This window comes from Fimicolochytrium jonesii (assembly GCF_025526975.1).
Source record: "Fimicolochytrium jonesii strain JEL569 chromosome Unknown EV422scaffold_33, whole genome shotgun sequence".
NCBI classification, from domain to species: domain Eukaryota; kingdom Fungi; phylum Chytridiomycota; class Chytridiomycetes; order Spizellomycetales; family Powellomycetaceae; genus Fimicolochytrium; species Fimicolochytrium jonesii.
In genome coordinates, this window is record NW_026515700.1 from 242,413 (window position 1) to 265,358 (window position 22,946).

General features: G+C 54.5%; 7 protein-coding genes across 7 annotated transcripts; 4 read left to right on the top strand and 3 right to left on the bottom strand.

The window, feature by feature from the left end:
* Window positions 1-2,325: 2,325 nt before the first annotated feature.
* EV422DRAFT_500729 (uncharacterized protein) lies at window positions 2,326-3,168 on the bottom strand (the record flags this gene model as incomplete). Its single annotated transcript, XM_053068150.1, has 1 exon — window positions 2,326-3,168. One exon carries the CDS (start codon window positions 3,166-3,168, stop codon window positions 2,326-2,328), a length of 843 nt encoding a protein of 280 aa, XP_052921836.1.
* A 2,523-nt stretch (window positions 3,169-5,691) lies between these two features.
* EV422DRAFT_607402 (uncharacterized protein) lies at window positions 5,692-7,297 on the bottom strand (the record flags this gene model as incomplete). The annotated part of the gene is made up of 2 exons (XM_053073815.1): window positions 5,692-6,425; window positions 6,790-7,297. The coding sequence occupies 2 exons, from the start codon at window positions 7,295-7,297 to the stop codon at window positions 5,800-5,802; spliced, it is 1,134 nt and encodes a 377-aa protein (XP_052921837.1). The 3' UTR covers window positions 5,692-5,799.
* A 2,856-nt stretch (window positions 7,298-10,153) lies between these two features.
* On the top strand, window positions 10,154-10,728 carry EV422DRAFT_607408 (uncharacterized protein; the record flags this gene model as incomplete). Its single annotated transcript, XM_053073816.1, has 2 exons — window positions 10,154-10,305; window positions 10,362-10,728. Coding segments are annotated over 2 exons (519 nt in total), but the record flags the coding sequence as incomplete, so codon positions are not given.
* A 1-nt stretch (window position 10,729) lies between these two features.
* On the bottom strand, window positions 10,730-14,651 carry EV422DRAFT_544343 (uncharacterized protein). The gene is made up of 15 exons (XM_053071382.1): window positions 14,281-14,651; window positions 14,067-14,206; window positions 13,918-14,001; window positions 13,697-13,843; window positions 13,581-13,634; window positions 13,444-13,521; window positions 13,372-13,387; window positions 13,211-13,293; window positions 13,090-13,147; window positions 12,918-13,030; window positions 12,467-12,852; window positions 12,238-12,400; window positions 11,397-12,178; window positions 11,232-11,323; window positions 10,730-11,133 (listed from the first exon to the last, which is right to left on the bottom strand). The coding sequence occupies exons 1-15, from the start codon at window positions 14,501-14,503 to the stop codon at window positions 11,006-11,008; spliced, it is 2,547 nt and encodes an 848-aa protein (XP_052921839.1). The 5' UTR covers window positions 14,504-14,651; the 3' UTR covers window positions 10,730-11,005.
* A 931-nt stretch (window positions 14,652-15,582) lies between these two features.
* On the top strand, window positions 15,583-17,185 carry EV422DRAFT_272863 (uncharacterized protein). The gene has a single exon (XM_053065884.1). The coding sequence runs from the start codon at window positions 15,932-15,934 to the stop codon at window positions 16,844-16,846; it is 915 nt and encodes a 304-aa protein (XP_052921840.1). The 5' UTR covers window positions 15,583-15,931; the 3' UTR covers window positions 16,847-17,185.
* A 120-nt stretch (window positions 17,186-17,305) lies between these two features.
* On the top strand, window positions 17,306-20,155 carry EV422DRAFT_544353 (uncharacterized protein). The gene is made up of 10 exons (XM_053071383.1): window positions 17,306-17,425; window positions 17,511-17,683; window positions 17,754-17,763; window positions 17,842-17,952; window positions 18,019-18,134; window positions 18,209-18,356; window positions 18,435-18,581; window positions 18,648-18,965; window positions 19,058-19,116; window positions 19,198-20,155. Exons 1-10 carry the CDS (start codon window positions 17,387-17,389, stop codon window positions 20,114-20,116), a joined length of 2,040 nt encoding a protein of 679 aa, XP_052921841.1. The 5' UTR covers window positions 17,306-17,386; the 3' UTR covers window positions 20,117-20,155.
* A 346-nt stretch (window positions 20,156-20,501) lies between these two features.
* EV422DRAFT_272898 (uncharacterized protein) lies at window positions 20,502-22,940 on the top strand. Its single transcript, XM_053065885.1, has 5 exons — window positions 20,502-20,555; window positions 20,682-20,759; window positions 20,873-21,361; window positions 21,502-21,684; window positions 21,802-22,940. Exons 2-5 carry the CDS (start codon window positions 20,702-20,704, stop codon window positions 22,866-22,868), a joined length of 1,797 nt encoding a protein of 598 aa, XP_052921842.1. The 5' UTR covers window positions 20,502-20,555; window positions 20,682-20,701; the 3' UTR covers window positions 22,869-22,940.
* The last annotated feature ends 6 nt before the right edge of the window (window positions 22,941-22,946 follow it).

Sequence of the window (22,946 nt, forward strand, 5' to 3'; positions counted from 1 at the left end):
TTCTCTGCAATGCCATCGGGGGACCAATTTTTGCCCCACGCTGTACTAATCAGCCCTCAATGGATTTTGGGGAGAAATTTTTCCCCGCACGTACCGGGAAGTGCCTGGGGACCGTGTTTGCGCCTACGCACCGTTGTTTGCGCTCTACACACTGCACACCCCAATCGTGCGCGGCGTTTCTGGATGCTGCAGAGGGTTCCCTTGCTGGTCTCGGAACCCCACCTACCAGTTCGTTGCGCACATGGGGTTGTATGGTTAGCGCCGTATTTGTGCCTACGCACCGTTGCTTGCGCTTAGCGCCGTCTTTCTGTGCTCTAGCACCGTTTCGCCATCGCGCCGTCGCTTGTACCAAACACCGGTCACCCGTTGCCCCCCGACACTTCTCTGGCCCCGATCAGCGCCCTCGCCACCGGCGGCGGCGGGCATGGGTTCGTGTTGGATAAACGGGCCCGAGAAGGCGGTCTTTGAGGTGGGATACTAAGCAACCTCCTCGCAACCTCCTCCTCGTCCATACACCGAAGTCCATGACAGAATAGCCGAATAGCACAGCTCAAAATGCACAGACGGACCCAAGCGCAGAACACAGCTTCTCCAACACAGAAGTAGAGTTAACAATCACACCTGGCCGTGCCGGTAGGGGTCATAACTTTTTCTACTGGTGTTGGAGGAGCTGAACTACGCTGGTTCGTATATGCTCTGAGCGCGAGCTCCATTCACCAGACGCCCAGTTAACAATCACGCCTGGCCGTGCCGGCAGTGAATACCACGCCTGGCCATGCCGGCAGTGGTCATGACTGTTCATCGGTTGTGGAGCGAGAGTCTGGGCGAGAGTCGAGTTTGCTTCAGCGTTCACCATTCACCATTCACCCCGTTCACCAGAAGCACCAGAAGATAGTTAACAATCACGCCTGGCCGTGCCGGCAGTGAATACCACGCCTGGCCGTGCCAGCAGTGGTCATAACTTCTTCTACGTGTGCTGGGGAACGGGCAACGGAATCTGGGGACTGGGCTACGGAATCTTGGTCTTGATCTCAGTCTTGAAATGCTGAGATGCTGGAAGAAAAAAGGTGTTCCGCCCGACGACGCGCAGCTATTTATACGTACTGTACTGTACAGCAGTGTACTGCACAGTATGTCCGAGCCTTCAGACTCCAAGGTTGAGCAGCGTTGGAAGTCGGGAACCTGTGGAGACTCCAATGTTGGAGAGCTGCACACAGTCAGGCGGACTTCAGGCGGACTTTGTCATGGGATTAGGGTTGGGGATTAGGGTTATTACCGGGTTAGGGTTGTGAGGTTGGGGATATGGTTGATAACTTAGAGAGGGGCCACGCACCCTTGCGCGCGCCTTTGGAGCTCCAGGCGAACTTATTAGAAGCCTACCACCTTCACTCAGAGCCGCCGGCATCGACGACAAATTTACCCCTTGACACAATGGCATTGCCCTCGGATACAATTTGGGTGCTTTCTGAGTCCGACGACGACACGATCAGTGACGACATTGACGACACAGATCTGGAATCGGTCATCTACGTGGCATCCCTTTCCGGATCGCCCGCATCACCCGCATCGCTAATCCATTGAAGGCTGATTAGTACAGCGTGGGGCAAAAATTGGTCCCCCGACGGCGTCGCGGAGAATAAACGGAAGCAAAGCCCATTAGGGTTGGCCTTACAGCCTTCACGCTCGGCCTTACAGCCTTCACGCTCGGCCTTACGCCCTTCACGCTCGCCCTTACAGCTTCACGCTCTCAGCGCCGTAGGTTTGCCATTTGGTACGGCTGGTACAGTACATATGTAGGGGGTAGGCACTACTACCCAGAATACCCCTTTACACGCGTGTAAAAAAAGGTCGCTATGTAAACCTTCTGGCCAACACTGAAGAATGACAGCACCTATAACTGTCCCTTCATTTGTCACAACTATGGCACTCCTTCTTGGACCTTTCAAGATATTTTCCAATTCAACATAGTTTCCCTCAGCGCTGCCCCCCTCTTTTCTACTCTGAAGCGCATGAACCTAGCACTATCACAACTAGGAGCTCGGCACAGCACCCTTCTCCACCTCCTCCTACGCCGACATCTCTGCACCTTCCATCTCCGCACCTTCCACACAAAAGTGGGATGTATTCCCCTTCCGTTGGCAAGATTCGCAAAACGAAACCGGCATTTCTCGCACTTTGCATCCACCATATCCCCTAACCCATGGCCACATATGCACCCTGGAAACTGCAGATCCGCGGCCTCCATGTTCTTCATCATCTAAGCATATCGTCGCTTCCTGTATGAAATCATGAGTAATGATGTAATGATACAATAGACGCATTATTTTATCCGGGCGCTTTCCTGTGTGAGGTTGTGAAGGAGGACGGACTACAATCCAGGTCAAGGGGAGGAATCCAGCGGACGAGGCCGGGGGTGGCACTGGCGGGTATTATTGTCCGGCTGATGTCGACCGATTCATGTGTTGCATATTTCATGTACAGGAGGCTGCCCAATCCTCCGATCCATGGCCGCTTGCGGGATCCAGCAGAGCTGAGTATCTTGCTCCTCAACACATCACTGATTTTCGTCGCGTTTCCAACAAAGTCATGCTGTACTGCAATGTGCAAGACCGCGCGTAGTTGCAGTAGAGTCGTGGTCTGGCAGAATAGGGTTGTTGTGCTCCTTCCAAGAAAGAGAACATGGCTCACGGCTTCAGCGGATAATAGGCAAGTTGTCCTTCCCTGCAAATCCATTGCGACCCCGCTTGCGACAAGCGCTTTTCCGAAAACAATAAGATCTGGGTGCCCGTGTTGAACATACTCTGGGCGCTGATGGGCAAATGGTGCACCGCACCGTATTGCTGTCATTGCTTCATCAACGCAGAGGAAACAACCTGCTTCTGCGCATGCGGTGATGATGGCTGACCACAATGCGGGCTGCAATGTCTCGCCCAACCCAGAGTTCACCATCTCAACAAGCAGTCCACAGCACTCATTTTCTCTCAGAAGTTGTGTCAACTGGGTTTGCGCTTGCCGTTGGTTCCGGGGAAGCGTGAAGACCACAGGGGGCGTCCCGGTGCCAACTTCTTGATTTTCAGCCCTGGCATGAGTATAAGCAAATGGTCCCCGACCAGCTCCGTACTGGCCAGCGAGAACGGCAAAGCGATTGGATTTTGTTATCCCTCCCATCCCCCCGGTAATGATCTTTGCGGCGGTGGCAAGATGTTGCAGAGCATCGCCGGCAGATGCTGTCGCAAGCATCCACTCGCATTGAAAGAAACTCGCAAAGGCTGCGCAGGTTCTATCGATGACGTCGTCAAGCCGCCGCTGGGAGATAGGCCCGGTCCAGGTTGTTTGTGCAATCTAAGAGATGGGTTGGTAAGAGATCGGTGGAGTCATAGCAAACCTGGGAACCATAGCGAACCTGGATCGGACCGCTCAACGCAATCTCCAGGTCTTTCTGTATATCCGCAACGGTACATGACCGCAGCGAGTGTTTGTAGGTGTAGCTGAGGCCCCACTGCATGTTGAAGTCCGAATCCCCCATAGGTGGTGAAATGCACGTGAGTTGCATGAGGTCCTCGAGTTTATCAAAGTCTGCACTCCTACAAGCGAGAGAGAATGAGAGCGTAAATTGGGAAACCAAGCCGTTGAATGTAGTACGTAGGTACATACTGGATTTTATGTTTTTTTTTGAGGTCCTGCATCACCACATCGGTCGACATTCCATCAAAATTGCCTTCGCATACCGGGCAGCGAGGTATGGTCCCGAGTCTGACACCTGTCTCATCAAGACCAAGGCATAAGCGGGCGTGGTTTTTGACGCGAACATGCCCATGGACCAGGAGAGAACTGTCACTGGCGGGGAGTCCGCAACTGGGGCACTCTTTCAGGGTGCGACTCGCGATGATGTGTGGGTGATGAGGCCAACCAACGGGCGTCCTGGAAAATGAACGAAAGTGAGAGCCTGGCACTGAGGCGGTGGTATGAGTATTTGACAGGACAAGTAGTATTGTACATACATACATTGTGGCCCGTTCTGTGTATGTGTCTGGTGTTGAAAGCTGTGGCAATGAGCGGCAACCCGCCTAGTTCACTGAGATCCCAATGCTAACGCTACGTACTGTACGCAATACATACAGTACATTGAGGTTTCCATCACACAAACCCCACGTCGCAGTGGGTTCTAGAATCGTTAGAAACATTTGAAGCGAGGCGATAATTTTTTTATCGCCTCAATTTGGAAGAGGCGATAAAGGTCTTGTGGAACTCGTTACTTTATTCCCCTTCACACACACCACTCGTTTTATAGACATTCGATCGGACGGTCTGCGCACACACACAACCAACTCTCTATCTGCAGAGAAGAAAAGGGGTACGGTAGCTATAAAAAGGAAGCTGTGGCTGAAACTGGTTGTTTACAACACCCCCTCTCAGACTGCAGATTGAATTCAGTCCGCAGTCGCCGTCGCAGTCGTTCTGCATTCTCTGGATGGTGGCGTCGTTACTGAGTGTGTGTCCGACAAAGGTTATCGGTAAAAGGTGAGTACCGCAGAGCCCGTTTTGCACCTCATGACATTGTTCAACCAATTTTCCATCCTTGGTGATTTGTAGAATTTCGGCGCTCCCTCCCATCTTGTTCAGGGCGAGTGTACGCATGTGGAATCCATTTGTTCCTCACCCAAAGATTTCCACTCACTACATACAATATCCCATGTTAGCCGCGGTCGATTCGGTTACCTGCCCAGTCCAAGCGCTTGACTTTGTTCTGGCGCACAATCACGGTCCCCATCTGTGGACCCTCGACAACGGCTCGGTTCCAACCTCCGCATTGTTCAACGCCGTCTGGACAGCCACGATGAACACCGACATTGGGGCCACAAGTTTCCGCGCCGGCGGGGCCACTCACCTCGCGATCCTCGGCTACGACACACTGTGGATTCAACGCTGGGGTCGATGGTCTTCCGACGCATTTGAACGGTATATCTGCACACACCTTAGCGTTCAACTAGCGGTGCGGCAGAATTCCGCTCCTATTACGCGAGCTGGGGTTGTATATTAGATCTCCTATTTATCTGTGGCTCATCTCTGCCCATCTTCATGTATATTTGCCATTTGCTCAATACACGGCCACTTTGCCCTACTTCACATCTACTTCATATCTACCCGACATCTAGCAACTTCAAACTGGCCTGTTCTCTGCGGCGCCGAGTGCAAACCACGGTGCATAGGCGCAAACACGGTCCCCGGGCACTTCCAGGTTTGACGTGCGGGGGACAAATTTCTCCCCAAAATCCATTGAGGGCTGATTAGTACAGCATGGGGCGAAAATTGGTCCCCCAACGGCGTCACGGCAACGACATCTCATATTCGCTCTACTTCACATCTGCGTATCTGGCAACTTGCCCTGGCATTCTGGATGCTGCAGAGGGTTAGGAGCGACCACATGTGATTACAATAGCATCTTTGTATGTACGTAGCGACCCCACGTTAAAAAAAGAATGCGTCCTCCAATGACACATAACACAAGAACTGGTATAGCGTCGCTTCACAGCTGCCTTCTTCCGAGTTAGGGTTCCCACCAGGTTAGGGTCAAAAAAGCTCATAGCGGCCCATCCGCCTCTGCGCCAGCTCTGCGCAGTCTCTGCAAAGTCTCCGCCCCAGCTCTGCGCTTCCCCATCCCGGGCACCCCCCCCCCCCCCCCCCCCCGCGGCGGACAGCCATTGCCCCTGGGAAATAGATAGGGGTGAGTGGAAGAGGGGGGATGGGGAGGAGACGGGGAGGGACGAACCTCATCTTCGGATATACTGGTAGTTTCGTTCAACCACTTTGCGTGGAAGTTGAGGAGCCGTATGGTTTCGCCCAGTTCGAGGCGCACGACGATGTTGGTGCAGGGTTCGTGGTCGTTTCGTGGTGGTGGTGTGGGTACGGATTGTCCTCATCATCAGGGAGGCCGTATTTCCGGATGGCCGCGGCCGTCGCCAGGGGCAGTGTCACAACAGCCGTGTGGCGACTGCGGCCAGACGTGTCAAGCACCGCCGTTCCGTGGAGCTTGTGAGGCATCCACGTCCACATGCAGTCCGGCTGCAGCACCAAGTAGAAGCCTTGCTCTGGCAGCGCAAATACCCACTCGCCGACGACGGTTGGCGGAGCGGCGGCGTAGCCTGCCGCCCATTGCCTGCATAGCTTGCGGGCTTGAAGCTCCTCCGGAAGCTCCTCCTTGGGGGTCGGCTTCCATTTGGCGCGGCCTGTGTTCGGGTTCAGCTCGCCGGCTACGCCGTCGTCCGACGGGTCGGAGTGAACGACCACTTGATAGTTGGTGGTGGCAAACATCGGGGGGAACTCATCGGAATGTGGCCCGTACACCTCTGGCATGGCCATCATCAGGTGGGCCGCCGCGGTGGGGTTGGTTTGGCGAGCTCCTGCAGCAATCGCTTGGGGAAGGCCTTTTCCAAGGCGACCAGGAACTTCTTTGCCGACATGTCTGCCCCTCCTTTCATTGAATAGTGCGACGTCCCCCTGGCATATCCCGAGTTCTTGTTGCCACGACGAAGCCCAGCGGCGTGCATTGTGCCCCTTGAGGCCTTCCATCGAACCACAGCCGGCCGGGATCCACACGACTCGACGATGAGCCCCAGCCGCAGGTTGTGTTCGCGACGGCCCGCACTGTTGTACGAGATTGTGGCCACAAGGGCGCCGTGCTTGTCGCGGATGTAGATGTCGCCCCCCCCCCCCCCCCCTCGGGGTTTAATTCGCTCAAGCCCATCCAGGCCGCTCGTCTCTCCCCAAACCCCGCATAGACCATCTCACCATCCCAGGCATTGCACGAGGCGGGCGTTGGCACCACGATGTGAGCAGCCGGGCGGCTAGCGGAGGGCTGGGGGTCCACCGAGAAGTCGGCCGTGGTAAGACTGCCATCGCTGATCGCGGTGATGATGCCGCACTGGAGCCCAATGTGGTGCTTGGCGCGCTTCTTCTGGTGACGGGACCGCGTTGGCCTATTGATCCACCAGCCCCAAAGGGTGGGGTTGTCTTGCTTGATCTTCTTTGAAAAAAGGCCAATCGCCTTGGCCTTGTCTTCTAGGCTGGCGTCCCGGGCGGCAAGGCCGGCGTCTACCAGCAGGGGATACAAAAAGGCCACCGTGTCGCCGAAGATAGCTGTGGCATGGCTCTGGCCCATGCCCATCAGAAGAGCCTTGACCGCGGTGGGTGCGACGGGGGGCGTGGCCTGTGGCGCGGTAGAGGGGAAGGGGGGGAGGGAAGGTGTTAGCAGCTCAGCCCGCGAGATCAGCGTATAGCAAACACGCTCAGGCAGCATGGCCCATGCAGGTCAACCTCCCGCAAGCGGCGGTCGTGCTCAACATGGACCGCGAGCCCAGGCGGCCAACACCCAGCGGAGACGCCCAGACAGCACAGCCCATGCAGGTCGACCTCCCGCAAGCGGCGGTCGTGCTCAACATGGACCGCGAGCCCAGGCGGTCAACACCCAGCGGCCACTCACCTCGCTTGACGTTCCCATGCTCAAATGCGCTTGCTCTGCGTGAGTTGCCGGGCTTGAGCTGGAAGGAGGTGGGCGCTGGCCAGGGGGGTGAGGGGGCCGTTGTCCGCCGCGAGCGCTTGACGTTTCCATGCTCAGAGTGTGCTCTGCGTGAGTTGCGTGAGCTGCGAGCGCTTGACGTTTCGTGTGAGAGGAGGAGACCGTGGTCTTGGAGATGCGGCGACAAGCCACGACTGCGCCATAACTGCGCCAGGCTGTAAATCCTCCCCGCTATCCGCAATCATTACCACAGCACTGACGCGCCTTCTTTGACACACAGCCATCAGCAGCCATCACGGCAATCACCTGCAACACCTGTCTCGGCACAGCACAGCCAACATGTCATCACACCAGGCGCTCCAGGGGCACCTGTGGTGTGGCATCTTTACTGGAGCAACCACACCACGGCGGAAGAGGAGGAAGGTTGCTCCGGTTACCCCGCGATTGCCCATACGTCTGCCAGCCACACCATTGCAACCCCCACGATTCGAGCTCCCGCCCTCTGTCCATCGCCACTTGCCCGAAGCAATTGCAGACATGGTTGGCGAGAGCTCCAGCGATGAAGACGGGCAACAGCAGCAGCAGTGAGGGCTTTCACCCATGGACAGGGGTCTGCAGCGTCCGTTGAACCTCCCTGCTCCCATCCCTTTCCTTTTTCCCAGCACACCGGGTGGACCCCTGGTGTATGAACCCCCGCCACCACCACCCCTGCCACCACCACCAGCTCAACGACCCCGCCCGCAGACACACGCCAGCATGAAGGTTTCCCTTCACCGAATCCAAAATCACAATCAAGTCCAAAGGGAGCGCCTGACAACGTTCATCGCCGATGTTCACGTCCTTGCGCGCCACACCACCTTCTTTATCAAGTACTACCTTGGTGAGTTTTTGAGGTACACTATACTGTATATTTCCCATAAAACAATGTCCTGACTGCTACATCTGCCCACCCCACCACAGCTGACCATCCTCTACATGATTTCCCGGACATCAGCAACAAGCGCGTCAGTGTGATGTTTGACCTGCTCAACAATCCAGGCTACAATGGCAATCCGCTCATCGCGCAAGAGTTGCGTCCATGGGTTCAAGACTACTGTGATGTTCACGGATTCGCCCCCATCCGCATGCGAAATTGCCAACAGACCGCAGCGTACACGGCTACGAGCATCCTCACAAACCTCAAAGTTAACGTGCAAGAGCATTTCATGCAAATGTTTCTGCGCTACGTCAATGAAAGGCTTGGTTTGAAGCAAGTCGAACGGCATCTCCGGAGAGCGCAGCGGCGATGCTATTATCATCGTGTCCGTCAATTTACAAAGTACGCGACGTTTGAAGAGTACCCAACCAAAGAGGAGCTTGCGCGCCTCACACGACTTGAGTGGACCATCCTCGACGAGTTATGGGCTTTGTTTCCTCTTCAGGATGAGCCGCTTGCGTACAGCCTTGCGGTGGAAGCAATGCCATATTTAGGTGAGCTATGTCCCGTACATTTACCCCCCCCCCCCCCCCCGCGGCTTCCTCTTTTGTCTAATCATGGTCCGCACCTGCCCTCGTCATAGGCGCCTACTGTGAGCTCTCACGTCTCTATGAGCGCTGTGGAATGCGGCTGTTTTCAGCTATCCCGCTGCGCAAATCTCGAATCCAGTCATCTGTTCGGATCGACAAGAGGATCCTAGGCACTCATATCCTGGGCTTGAGCCAAAGTCGCATGGGGAAATTCACCGATGAACGCAAGCGGGAGCTGTGGGGGCAGTTTCTCAACGTGAAGGTAAGTCTCTATCCCTCTGCGCTTATTTCACTCACCTCCCCTCGCTGAATGACAGATTGCAGGAGAAGGTCTTCAAGGATTGAAAGAAGCTTGGTCTCAAATTTGATGGGTCAATCAGCACAAACGCGTATTCCGCTACTATCCACTTCAAGAAGCCAGGGCTCAAGTATGGGCATCGGGCCCGGAAGCGCAGCAAGGCCCAAATGCAGGAAGAAGTCAAGCAGCTGTACTTTGAGCACCACATTGCCAAACTACGGGAGGCTCCAAACATCGTCAGCATTGATCCGGGCAAGCGTGACCTCTTGTTCTGTCGAGACATCAAGAAGGAGCGGCCATTTAGGTACGTTTCAGCTCTTGCGGAATGTCGAACGAAGGGGATCGTGGGGACAGGGATGGGGAGGGTTGAGGAGGGCGCCGATGGGGATGGCGACAGCAGGGACAGCGGCAACAGCGGGTATAGCGGCAACAGCGGGGATAGCGGTGACAGTGGGGATAGCGGCGACAGCGGGGATAGCGGCGACAGCGGGGATAGCGGGAACAGCAGGGCAGTAGTAATCTCACAATGCACCACCCCATACCAGATACACATCCAATCAAAGGGCGGTCGAGACAAAGTCTCGGTACTTTCAAAGAGACATGACAGAGTGAAAGATCAATGCCGGCATCGCTGAGATGGAATCACATATTCCGTCGCACGAGAGCATGAACATCGAGGCGTTCTCAGCGTTCATCGTGGATTACGAACATGCGGGTATGATGTTCTACTTCACTTTTCATTTTCAACCTTGGTAACACATGGGCTGACATCCATCCATATCCCAGATCCCGCCCTGGATGAGTTTTACCAGGATGAGATTCATGTAGCTCCCAGATTCAAGGCGTTCTCACTGCGGCAAAAGTCTGAGAGCAAGCTCATCAAAAACATGCGAAGCCTGTATGGAAAGCATTTTTCGGTCATCTTGGGTGATTGGAGCGACGCTGGAAAAACCATGCGCTTTCAGGAGTCATCAAAGACCAAAGGGTGAGTGACTATCATTGGTAATATGTATTACAGTATGCCAACTCATCATGGAACAGATTCCGCACACTCTTTGCAAGAAACAGCATTCCATGCTACTTGCTAGATGAGTATCGAACGTCTTCCGTGTGCCCAGACTGCCACCGGCGTGTGAGGAAAAACATCCGACAGCGGCTGTCATCTCGGCCGTGGCAAGCTCGAAAGGGAAGAATGGAATTCGTCCATGGATTGGTGGGTTGCCCCAACCCCGAATGTATCAACCAAGACTGGACGCCATTTGAGATTCCTGGAAGACGACCACTACGACTATGGATGAGAGTGCACAATCGGGACGTCCTAAGCACCAAGAATTTCCTCTTGATTGTGCGTTCGGTGGTGTTTGGCAATGGCCGCAGACCAGACGCATTCTCCCGTAACCGTAGGTAGTCTAGAATCCTCACCCCATCCCATTTTCCGTGGTGGTTATCTGCCATCCACATCATTGTACCTCTGCCTGAGGCGTCGCCGGTGATGGCAACTTTTACCTTCGATCAACTCATGATGGGCCATACCACAAATTTTTGTGCTGTTCTTCCTACGTCGGATCAAACTAAAGCCTTGCCACTATTTCACTCTATGTGGTCAACACTGCATACACTACATACGTCTCTCTATCTCTCGCCCACTGCGAAATGATCATATCGAATATCTGCACCTCATCCTATCACCTTCTACGCCGCCATGCATCCCAGTTAACCTTCCCCATCGCCCGTCTCCTCTGTTGCGAGCGATCAGCTGAGCGAGCGACCGCGTCCATGTGAGCAATGGGGACCATGCTTGGACGTCCGTGGGCTGACAATTGATACCAAAAAAAAATTTAGTTTTATGTGCGTGGGTGATGGTGGATGGAAAGAGGGAGGAAGCGAGGGAAAAGGGAACGAGGGTCGTACCACATTGGAAGGGGAACTTGCATCGTTTAAGTTTCTCGATGAGGGCTGTGCATTCGTCCGCCGATAACGGGTCTCCGAACATGATCGCCGAGCTATATTCAAAGAGAGGAATTTTGCAATCAAGAAGAGAACAACAAACAGTACAACGACGAAGGGACACCTTACCGGCACGCCTTCGACCACAATATCTCCAAGATCCCCCTCGGACACCTATCCTTAACACCAGTCCCGCTAGATTCTTCAAGCCAGTACAGATGCTGCCTGATCAGATCCCTCGCCACGCCGGGATCCACTGCGCATCTATCTGCGATCAGCCGCGGGAGACTAGTCAACATCAAGCTCGTGGGGGCGTCCGGGTTCGAAAGGATCTGGGTGTTGGCGGAAGGCTGGATGGCGGTATTGGACGTCGACGGAAGGGAGAATACTATGCCCCAGGATGTGAAGGCGGCGGCGTGACGGAGGGCGGCTTGTGCTTCGCGCGACGGGAGACTGACGCGGAGAGGCGGATCGAGGGTGATTTTATCCACGCAACGTTGCGGATGAGGGACCGCGCCTTCAATAGGCTGCTCGGCCGCCGCCTTTGAATTTGGTTTAAGTTCTTCATCGGGAATCACAGGGGTGACAACCTCATCCACAATCCACAAGTCCTCCAAAAGCTTCTCCAACCGCACCCTCTCATCCGCGGCATGCTGATCGACGATGAGCATCATCTCCAGGGCCCCGTCGTCGCCCACAGCGTTGCAAATGATGAATTTCTTATCCACTTGGGCAATCACCTGCACCCGCTCAAACAGCTCTCGGGTGATGTGCTGCCGTACATTCTCCACCGTGACGCCGTTGAACAGGTGGTTGGCTTTATCGGTGAAGCTGCGGGGAGCGGCGTCTGTGATGACGGAGCTGGAGCGGAGCTGCTTTTCGCCGCGTTTAAAGACTGGGTTCTTCCATTTCTGTGACAGCGGGGAAGTCAGGAAGGTCCATGCATGCCTATATAACTTCCCCGTATTACCCTTAATGCATCACCCAGCTTCAATTGTCCAAGTGCCCCGCCCGTAGAGAGCCCTTCGCTTCGCGATCTCTTCACTCTGGAGGTGTTGACGAAGGGGTTTCCTGATCCGACTCCCGAACCTTCTTTCTCTCTCGGCTTCGTATTGCCAGGTAACGCTCGATAGCTATAAGGGAAGAGAATACTTGGAGATATTCTTCAGCTGAGTGAGGCCCCAATCTGTCATGCTTACGAATTGCCAGTCCTGGTATCAACATAAAAGCTGGAGTTCTGCTGCATATTCTCCACGATGGCAAACTCATCCCCCGTCTCTGTCCTAACCACCGCATGTTCACCACCTTGGCGAGAGTTGTGAATCGACTTCGATGTCGAATCGTACAGCATTTGCCCGGCAGGTTTTGCACTTCTTGTCGGAACTGGAAGCGCAATATGTAGTGGGAGTGTCGCCTGTAGCCGACTGCGCTCCATGTTGGACTCTTGCACACTGTCGGGGTCGGAGTCGATATCGGAGGTTTCCCCTACTAACGAGTTCAGGTCGTTGGCATCTTGTGTGAAGTCGTTCTCGATCAGGAAGTCAGAGACGATGTCCTCGACCATTTGCGTTATGAAATCCCAGTCCTGATGTCCGACATGTTTTTGAGATACTTCGTGTTGGCTGAGGTTCGTGACAAAATACTGCTTACCGCAAACTCAACAACGTTTTTTCCGGGATCCAGAAGGATATCGAACGTCCCCGGAGGACACAGAACCTTCAGAAAGAAGACGGGAAACTTCTCGCTGGTCTTCGCGCTATATTCTGCCAACCGATCAACGATGGTTTGGAAGTCGAAGGAATAAAACCAGTACAGTACGTACTCCCTTTCTTTGCCGGCGATCCGTCATCAAATCCCAAAGTCAATCCCTCATCGGGGCCCTGCAAACATCGTAGTATGCCTTTTTAGCAAGCCGTATGCTTATTGAGACAAGATCTTCTTACATTCCCTCCAAATGAACTCCGCAAGAAGAGGCGATTGATCGTCGAATGTAGAAGATTTGGGGATAGAAAGTGATGGTTCACATCTGGCGGCAGCGAAAAGTGCGGTTTGAACACTGGACGTGGCAGAACCTTTTTCGGCTTCAAACACCACGGGAACCTACATATGTATTGATGACGCTGCACACGCTCAGTACAAGTACTCTGCGAGGGAAGTGTCAACGGAATAGCCAAACCTTTGATGGATATCCGCGGAGTGAGATGAACCCAGTAATCTGGAATCCTTTCCGCATTTTCGAAACTTCTAATAGGTCCTAGGAATCCAACGTGAGTTTAAGGTAGGAGTGCGCCTGCGATCCCAATGGGAAAATACTTGGGCAAGCGACATCCCAAACAGCTGTCTGAACGTGGACTGCGGTGAATCCGCCTAAAACCATACATGAGTCAGCTGACATGGCTTACGGCAGGACATCCAGAGACAAATCACACCTTTCTGGTGGCCAGCACCTTTACGTTGCGGCTTTCGTCAGTCAGCGACAAAGTCAGTTGTGGGTTTGAGAGTGCTATTGGCTCCAAAGCTCTTTTTGTGCCTTCCATGACGTTTTCTGATTGAAGCATCTTCCGACGAACTGGTTGCTGCATCCGAAATCGTAATCAGCGGACGAGTTCCACCAGGAAGCAAAGGATATCCCGAGAAAATCAAATCTCACGTTGCAAAAGATGTCGTTCACAATGACCGTCGTTCCGCGTCGTCGCGCTGTCGGTGAAGGGCAAAACTTGCGCCGCTTCCCGTTCTATTGAACAAGCTACATCAGGCGACTGCCCACGGATGGATACAAGAGATTAGCTAGCAACTTACATCCATTTGGAGATAGTATGTTTGCAGGTGGTTGCTTTTGCTCACAACCTCCACAGAAGCAATATCTGCTATGCTTGCCAGCGCCTCGCCACGAAATCCATAAGAAACATCGCTTGCCTCGTTGCCGGCCTTGGAAGTGACTGGCACATATGAAGGATTGCGTCACGATGGCTGTCAAGGTTTCGAGAAAACATTTCTCTCTCCTTTCGCTTACCGTATCGTTCCCCTAGAAGCCGCATGCCCTCCGGGTCAATGCCCAAGCCATTGTCCAGCACCTGAACAGAAGGAAGTGTATGGTTGACCACAACTTGGATCAGGGTAGCTCCTGCGTCCAGGGAGTTTTGGACGAGCTCAACGACGCACTGAGAAACGGAGCTGATCACCACGGCGGAACGGAGCCGAATCACGACATCATCTGGGAGGCGACGAAGAGACATTGCGGACAGGATTTTCCACAGCGCTCTGCCGAACCACCTCGCTCCCCGCCCATGAACTACGGGTTAGATATTCTTTCAAAAGATGGTGCGGAAGTCGGTCAGAAGTCGTTGCAATCGCCAATGTTCCCACCACTTTCCCACGGAAAAGTGCAAGGGCCACACTCCGAAGTTTGGAATTCACGAACGCGTGAGTAAGGTGTGGCTGGAACGTGGCTGGTGCCCTTGGCTGCGCCTCTTTTCTTGCAAGTCCGCCAAGTATAAAAGAGCCGGAGCTTCGTTCACTCCTTTTCCTCTTTAGACATTTAGAAACCGGCAGGGCAGGTGCTCGCTCAACAGGGACCGCTGAACGTCGGTGTTTTATCGGCTGATGAGGACGGTCTTTGAGAGTGCCTAGCAATCGTCCTTGCATCCGGTCAGATAAAGCTGTAAAAGGCTCCCCATTAATCGCGGGGTTGAGGGTTCATTCTTGACCTCACCTCTTCACCCGTTTCATGCTGGGGGTTCATTTCTTTCTCTCTCTCTCTTGACCAACGTCCATTTCGAGTGCAGAGGTGTTTGCCATTGTCGCGGCCAAAATGGATGGCCCAGCCCTCGTCCGTTTTCTGTAGGGTCCGTTCAGGAGCTTCCGTCTCCTGGCCAAGATCCGGAAGGCTTTGAAAAGGAGCTCAGCCAACAAGCCCTGAAACTCATTTCTACGCATGTTGCTGTACTGTATGTTGTCCATGTTTCTTCTAGTGATGTTTGGGACTCCATTGTCAGGCGAGAATCGAATAGAGCGTCGTCCGGGGTGGATTTCCATCGTCTCGACCCTGGCCCCCTGCTGTTCCCTCTTTCATTGATTCCAATTCGGGTCTCGCCATGTTAAGCTTATTTGCGGACTTCGAAGATCGGAGCTTCCAGATCTCAAAGGCCGTCCGTCCTCCCAGATCTCAAAGTTCGTCCTGGTGGCTCCTCTGCTACCGCTGGTATCTGCCCGACGTTCATGAATGACGTTTATAGCGACAGAGCCGATTTCCAGCACGAAGGTTTCTCATGACAATGATGTGGTTGTCATATGTTCACTCCTCCGTGCTTGAATTTTCGAACGCTTCGCAACCTGTAGACAATCGCAGATCGCCCGGCACACCAGTGTCTCACAACAGTGTTTGAACATGTTCTTGAACATGTCCTCCCGCATCGGGTTATCACTTTTTGTCTTGCATGGACTGCCCTAGACTTGTGGAGACGACGTCGAACACGAGCAACCAAATCGGATCCGAATCTCAGTTAGCAGCCTTTGGCACTCGTTGCTCCCGTGTCAAGTGCAAGCGAGGTTTCCGGAGCGCACTGCATTGCATGAACGCCGCACCGAACATCGCTTAGCAAAACGGCATCCGAGGGAAGCAAACGTGCATAAGTCACGCCTAGCAACGAAACGCAGCACTGTCGATGATGGACCCCGTAGTGGGAATGATGTGCGGCGTCGCAGTGTGCTTTCTCATCACTACTGTTGTCGCGGCCATTTTCCATGCACTCGTGGGCTTCAGCGGACCTTCCCATCGGTTACTCTACTTCGTAGGGCTCTTCAGCCTCGGCTACTACATCATCAAGTTTCCTCAGCTTTCCTCGCCGTCCGCCGACTGCGATGTCCTGGAAGCCTTCTCCGTGCTTCTGTATCTGGGCGCGCACGTCGTTTTGAGTGTTTTCTTTGTGATCAGGAACGTAGAGGTGTACGGCTGGGACAACCATTGGATGATCCCCGTTCTGGGGCTAATAGGAGGCCTATGTCTCGCGATCCTGGTCTCGCTAATGTCAAACACTACGACCTTCATCGACGGGGTCTGCCACGTCAACCACCCGCCCATCTCCGCCTATCTGCCCTCGGCCCTCGTATTCGCCATCTCGAGCATCACCCTCTACCTTTTTCTCCGCCCGCTGCTACCCAAAACCCGCCCAAAACCCTCCATTAACGCCACGACTATGATCGAGCGCACGGCGGTCGTCACCACCCCACCAGACCCGCCAGCCACCATCGAGCTCACGGCGGCCCCAGATCCACCAACCCCATCGATTGTAGACGCCAGAAACGGCCCGACGAAGCGCGCGATCGCGGTCCGTCTGTTCGTCACCACCGCGATCGCGGTCACGTTCACGATATTCTTCAACGCAACCCTCAACACCCCCGTCATTGCAGATTATGCTCCACTGATAAGCTCGTTGGACCTGATGCTGAATCATACGATGGTGTGCCTGCCGTATCTACTGACGCGGTGGGATCGTCGGAGAGAAAGCCGGGAGTGCGGGGCTGCTGGAGGAGCGGGGGAGGAGGGGAGAGGAGGGGAATGCGAGAAAACCGCCCTTTGAAACAGCAAGACGCCCCAGTGCGCTCTAGGACTGTTGGAAGACACAAGGTACCGGACCGTATACTTTCTCGCATGCCCATCACGGTCAGTTGCGCCGGCAATCAACGGGTCGTCGAGCTGAGTTGGCGCCGTGCCGTCACTCTATCATACTTCGACATCTATTCTAGTTGTAAACATTGTCATGTCCTATTCAGTATCCCCACATTTGAAACGGTTTTGCAAAAGCCTGGCTAGAGACGAAGTTAGACATATAGAGATTGCCGGACGGACACTAGTCGGTCGGTGGACACCAGTCATCGTATTCTGCTCTGTTTTCCGAATTCAAATCCGTGCTTGCTCGATGTCCAATTCTGCTTGTTTCGAATAGCTCGAATAGGTATAACTTGATGTCTCCCGCCCTTACCTAAGGCGCGTCACGGTCAAAAAGCTGTCAAATGTGAGGCATCCTGCGATCTGCCCACGGCCATATTCGCGAGCGCTAGCCTGACTTTAAATCCTGTGTAAAAGTCAAGCGAAGAAAGACTTGACACCCTCCCTCATTATGTCTCGGGTGCTTCCGTACCGCTCCAAATGCCCAGATGTAAGTGAAGGGAGCCCTTATTATCGGTGTCGCTGTCATTCATCAATGCCATCTTAAATCACCTCATAACTATGGCACCTCCTAGGCTGTCAAAGCTCTGATACCGCTAGCGCAAACATCTACGCTCTTCGTGGTTCAAGAGATGGGACCTTTGGCCTTCATCGTCCGGCAAGAGAACGATGATAGGAACTATAGGGTCAAGATCGGGAGTGTGCAAATGTGCACTTGCGAGGAGTACGTCAGTGAGGGCGAGCTGTGGTATGTTCCGACAAATGCCATTATTCGTTCCTCTCGTTCTGTCGTCAAGCTAATAACGGTGAACACTCAGTTTGCATGTTGTAGGTATAGTGCGGACCGTTGTACATTCTTCAGCGGTAGAGAGATCCCGTGACTGACCCTTCGGGATGATGCGGCAGATATGGATAATGCACAAGAAGTTCCGGGTCGCGGAAACCGATGAGAAGTTATGGCAACGAGCCTTGGTCGATAGGGAGATTGCAGAGCTGTTGAAGCCCAAAATCACAAGGGTGAGTAAGGGTATATGAACGCTAGCTCTTACGCATAGACATTCAAAGATCGATATCGGTTGGCAGGCGGCAAGAAGAGCAGGAAGGCATAAGCCTACTTCAGGTGAACATCCCGATTTGAGCACACCCGCAGCCCAACGTGGCCCGATCGCACAACGATCCATTAGCGATGACGACGTTTGGTATGTTTCTCATCACTCGCTGCGGCTACTCTCGTTTCTGACCCGGCAACTCACGCGAATGAACCCGCCCTCAGCCCCATTTGCCAGGAGACGCTCCAAAACTCTTCCAAGCACCTCACATTTTGCAGCAAGTCATGCGGAAACTCGGTCCATCTGAAGTGCATGAAGATGGTGATGGAGCATCAGACGGCGTCTGGCACTGCGGACGTCGTCAAATGTCCCGTAAGTTATCGGAAGCCGTCTAAATGCAATAAGCTCAGATCTGTGATAGCGGTCTCTAATAGTGGTGCGGTGCCGAAGTTATGTAGGAACGTTTTCGCGACGGTGGAAGAACTCACGGCTGAGCTTGCCGGACTTCCGGACCGGCAAGCCATTCACTGGGTCACTTGCAAAGAGTGCGACACAAAACCTATCTCCGGGAACTGCTACCGGTGTAAGACCTGTGGGGTAGGCACTTCCTCTCCCCCATCCCGTTCCCCCCTCCGCGCAAACATGCTCACCTCGTCTCAACAGGGCAATTACACACTCTGCCAGCCCTGCTTCCGGCACCCCACGAACAAGCACACAAACCACACCTTCGAGACTCGGCGATGGCCCCGGGATCTCTGGGCAGGCGTAGTCCTCACGCAGCCCTCCAGCGAGCCTGCAGCCGTTATTCCAGAGGGGATGATGCGCGATATGCAAGGGAGAGATTTGACGGATGAGGATTATGAGGTCCTGTTGCGGCTGGATGACGGGGACGGGCGGCGTGCGAGGGATGGCGTGAGGGAAGAGGTGCTTGTACCGTTGCAGGTGGTGGCGAGGTTTCCGACGAATGTCGTTAAGACGCGGGTGAGTGTCCGACAAGTGAACTCTTCGAAGACGTTCATACCGTCGCTACGAAGGACTATGGTGACCTGACGAGCCTTCACAACCGCGCGCAGACGGAAGCGAGTTGCAAGATATGCAGCGAACAATACCACGTAAACGACGTTTTGCGCAAGTGAGAAGGCCGCTCCTTGCCGCTTTCGTGTTTTAGCCACCTCTAACATTCCATAAAACCTTTGCCCGGCCCTTCTTTCAGACTCCCTTCGTGCGGCCACGCCTTCCACCGCAACTGCATCGATCGCTGGCTCCTTCAACGCCGCCCGGTGTGCCCCATAGATGGCGTCTTGGCGTGGAATCCGAATGACGAACCTCCCCCTCTCGCCGCCTTCGATATCACGTCCTCCGGAACGAAGAAGCGGGCTAGAAAGAAGAAAAGGGATAGGGGTAGGGGCATTGTTGGCGATGCAGGGAGGAATGAAGGCGGGTTGATAGTGCTGGCTGTTACAGGCGCCGCTTCGGCAGCAGAACCGACTTTAGATCCCCCACGACATCTTCGGAGGAATCAAGTCAGCAAGGCAAGGTCCAATCATCGCTCAAGCAGCGCCGACACTTCGCCATTACTGTACGTCGGTCATCTACCAGACGCGATAGAGCCCGCGTCGCAGACGTTCCTCACGTCTCATCCGGACGCTTCGAACAGGCACACCAGACGAAGCGGACTCCTCCGCGTCCCCTTACGCGCACACAAAGCGCACCCACATCCCTCGCCTGCGGAACCTTCCCTTTTCGTCGGGCAAGGAATCGAGGCTCCATCCATCTCGATTCCGTTAAGCGTCAGTCTGGGCTTCACGCCCCGCGCACATCAACCAACGAAACCGCGAAAGCCACCATTGGCACACTCGCTTTCCATGCCTGCGTTACCTGTGTCGCCGGGGTTATTCATAGGGCGAGAAGACGACGGCGCTTCACGGAGGGTTGTTCCACATTCCCCGCCGACGGCTCTCCAGACGCGGACGCAGTCGTCGGAGTCGCGCGGTGATGTGCGATTACCTCGGCTGGTGCGAAATGTTCGGCAAGGAGGGGGAAAGAGAGGCGAGCATTTGGGATGGGGTGGGTTACAGATTGGGACTGTGATGGGGGCTGTTGGTGCACAGGTTGTGACAGCTCTGCCTTGAGAGCTTCTTTTGTATTTCCATTCACGGGTATATTGACCCTATATCGTTTAATCTATATCGTTTCGCAATCGTGTGCAGATGACATTTCTTCATATCCTGAGTTTACACATATACATGGTTCTTGACGGGACATCGAACTTTCGCCAGCTGACGTAGTCTTCCGAACTTCGCTGTCGCTCCCATATCGAAACGACCGTAAAACCGAACTGTTCTTTGATTGCTGCGGCTCGAAATGGGTGATGGACAAGCACCGGTTTTTGACAGCATATTGACGGCATCGAGCCGCGTGAAGTCACTCTCCGAAAAACAACAAACTCAAGCGTAATGCTTCTGGATTCTGTCTCGACACTTTGGGAAAGCAGTGGCGTGCATTTGCAGTTTCCTTGTTTTTTTCCGTTTTGCTGCATCAATCTCATTGCACTCCCGTCTGTCGCTACAGGTACGATTCTACTGTCGAGGAATGTGTATGATTAATCGCAGGAGATTTTGCAGCGTATTCGATTGCATGAGATTTATGTAGTTCTTTCGAGTACGCTCATCATCCTTCTTTTGCATCTGAACGTAGCTCGGGAATCTATCCAAATCATGATACCAGCACTTTACAAGTCCGGGATTTTGTCGTTGGCTTTGGCTATCCTTGCAGGTAACGCACAGCACAAATGGATTCTGTAGACTGAGTACAGAAAGACCCCGAAACGCCGGCGGAGGATCCACGAACCGTGGAAATGAGAGCTTACCTTGCCCTGTCCCCCACAGATACCGCCCAAGCAGCACCATACATCCACCGCCGCGCCGCACTAACCACCACCACCCGCCCCCTCCGTCCCTCCCCCGGCAACCGCACTCACTACAGCACAGGCCAACCCCGCCTCGGCTCCTCAACCGCCGACCCAACCTTCCTCACCACCGCCTCCGGGCCCGTCACGATCCTCACCCCCCACGAGCGAGCCACGGCCGTGCACGCCACCCAGCTCAAAGAAGCCAACGCGGCATGGGGCGCCTCGCAGAATCTGAGTATTACGTGGAAGCAGTTCCCGGAGGGGAGTGATTATGCGGCGGATTATGTGAACCAGGTGCTGCAGGCGTGTAGGACTGGACAAAGTTCGTTTGATGTGGTGTGGGTGGAGAGCGCGTATGTTGGGGCGCTGAGCGAGTGTTTGGAGGATGTGTGGGCGTGGGATGAGGCGGCGGCGGGGGGGCACGCGGAGGTGGTTGCGAGAGGAGGGGTTGTGGCTGAGCGGTTGGGTGAGTTTTTGAATATTCCTTCTCTTTGGCTGGATGTGGTTCTTTCGCATTTGCATCCGTGCTTGGTTGTCTACCCTCACCTCACAACGGGTCATTAATGGACGCATCTAACTCTCTCTCTATAATGCTCCACAACACAGTGGCACTACCCGCGGAGCTATCCTTTGGAATCCTTCTATACAACAGCGACCTGCTTGAGCGCTATGGTTACGGGTACCCGCCGGACACTCTCAACGAATTCGAAGAAATGGCCACGGCTGTGTTGATGGGCGAACGGATGCTGGAGAATTACAAGATGGCCGGGTGGACTGGACCGTTAAGTTGTAAGTGTGTGAGAGAACAGGAATCCGTTCAACATGGAATCCTTGTCTGCAGTTTTGTCGAGGATGGAAAGAAAGCTAATCTCTACAACGGCCTCCTTCCGTCAATCCCTCTCCCAGCCTCGGAAGACCTGACCTCCACCGTCGCCGAATGGATCCAATCCATCGGCTCCAGTATCATCGACGACAACGGTTCCGTGACCGTCGGTACAACACAAGTTGCCAATCTCCTCGCCCGTCTAACCCGCTGGCTCGAATCCGGCATCATCGACCCTTCAGACGTAGGCCAATCCACCCTCACCTCCTCCCTCAATCGCTTCCTCGCGGGACAGGCGCTGTTCGCGCGTACCACCACCGCCCACGTCCCCGGCATCATCTCCTCGGCGTCCTCCGCCGGTTTCGACTGGGGAATCGCGCCCGTACCCTCCGATCTCGAGAGCGGGCTCGGAGTCGGCACAGCAGAGGGGTGGTTGGTGGGCACGTACCGACACTCCCAAAACAAGGCGGGGGCGATGAAGGTGGTGGAGTACCTAACCTCGCAGGAATACCAGAAGGCCAAGATCCTGGATCTGGGCGCCGCGATGGTCGGGACGTATCCGTCCTTTTTGCTGGACCGGTCGATCTGCCAGGCGTACGGAACCGTGCGCTCCACGTCGCTGTGTATGGTGTACTCACAGGTTTCGGTGAATCGAAGGCCCGTGTCGCAGGCGGGCGCCCGGTATGCCAATGTGACTGCGGCGGTGCAGGCGACGGTGTTGGAGGTGATGACGGGTGCGACGGCGATTGTGCCGGCGTTGAAGGCGTTGGATGCGAGGTTGCGGGTGATTATGGGGCAGCCCGCGGTGGAGCTCTCGTTGGAGATTGATGATAGTATTGTTGTGAGGCCTGGGAAGAAGTCCTTGGATCAGCTGGGGACTCAGCTGGCGGGCTTGTGCGTTGTTCTGGCTGTGACGGCGGTGGTGGTTGTTGGCTTGAGGAGGACGCAACGGAGGGAAATTGAGAAGCAGTTGATGGCGGGGAATCCCGGCCAGAATCCACCTCAAGGACAAGCGGGTCCGTCGAGCCCAGGCACTGGGGATGGGCAGCCGGAGATGAGGGAAGCTGGATCAAGCTCATCAAAGCAAGATAAGGGCAAGGGAGCAGAATACGAGGCGCTGATCGACAAGTCAGAAAAGATCGAGATCTGAGGGAAAGGGAGGCCAAGTAATAGGGAATTCTAGTAGCGATTTTGTTATGAATGATAGCGTAAAACATCTTTCACGCAT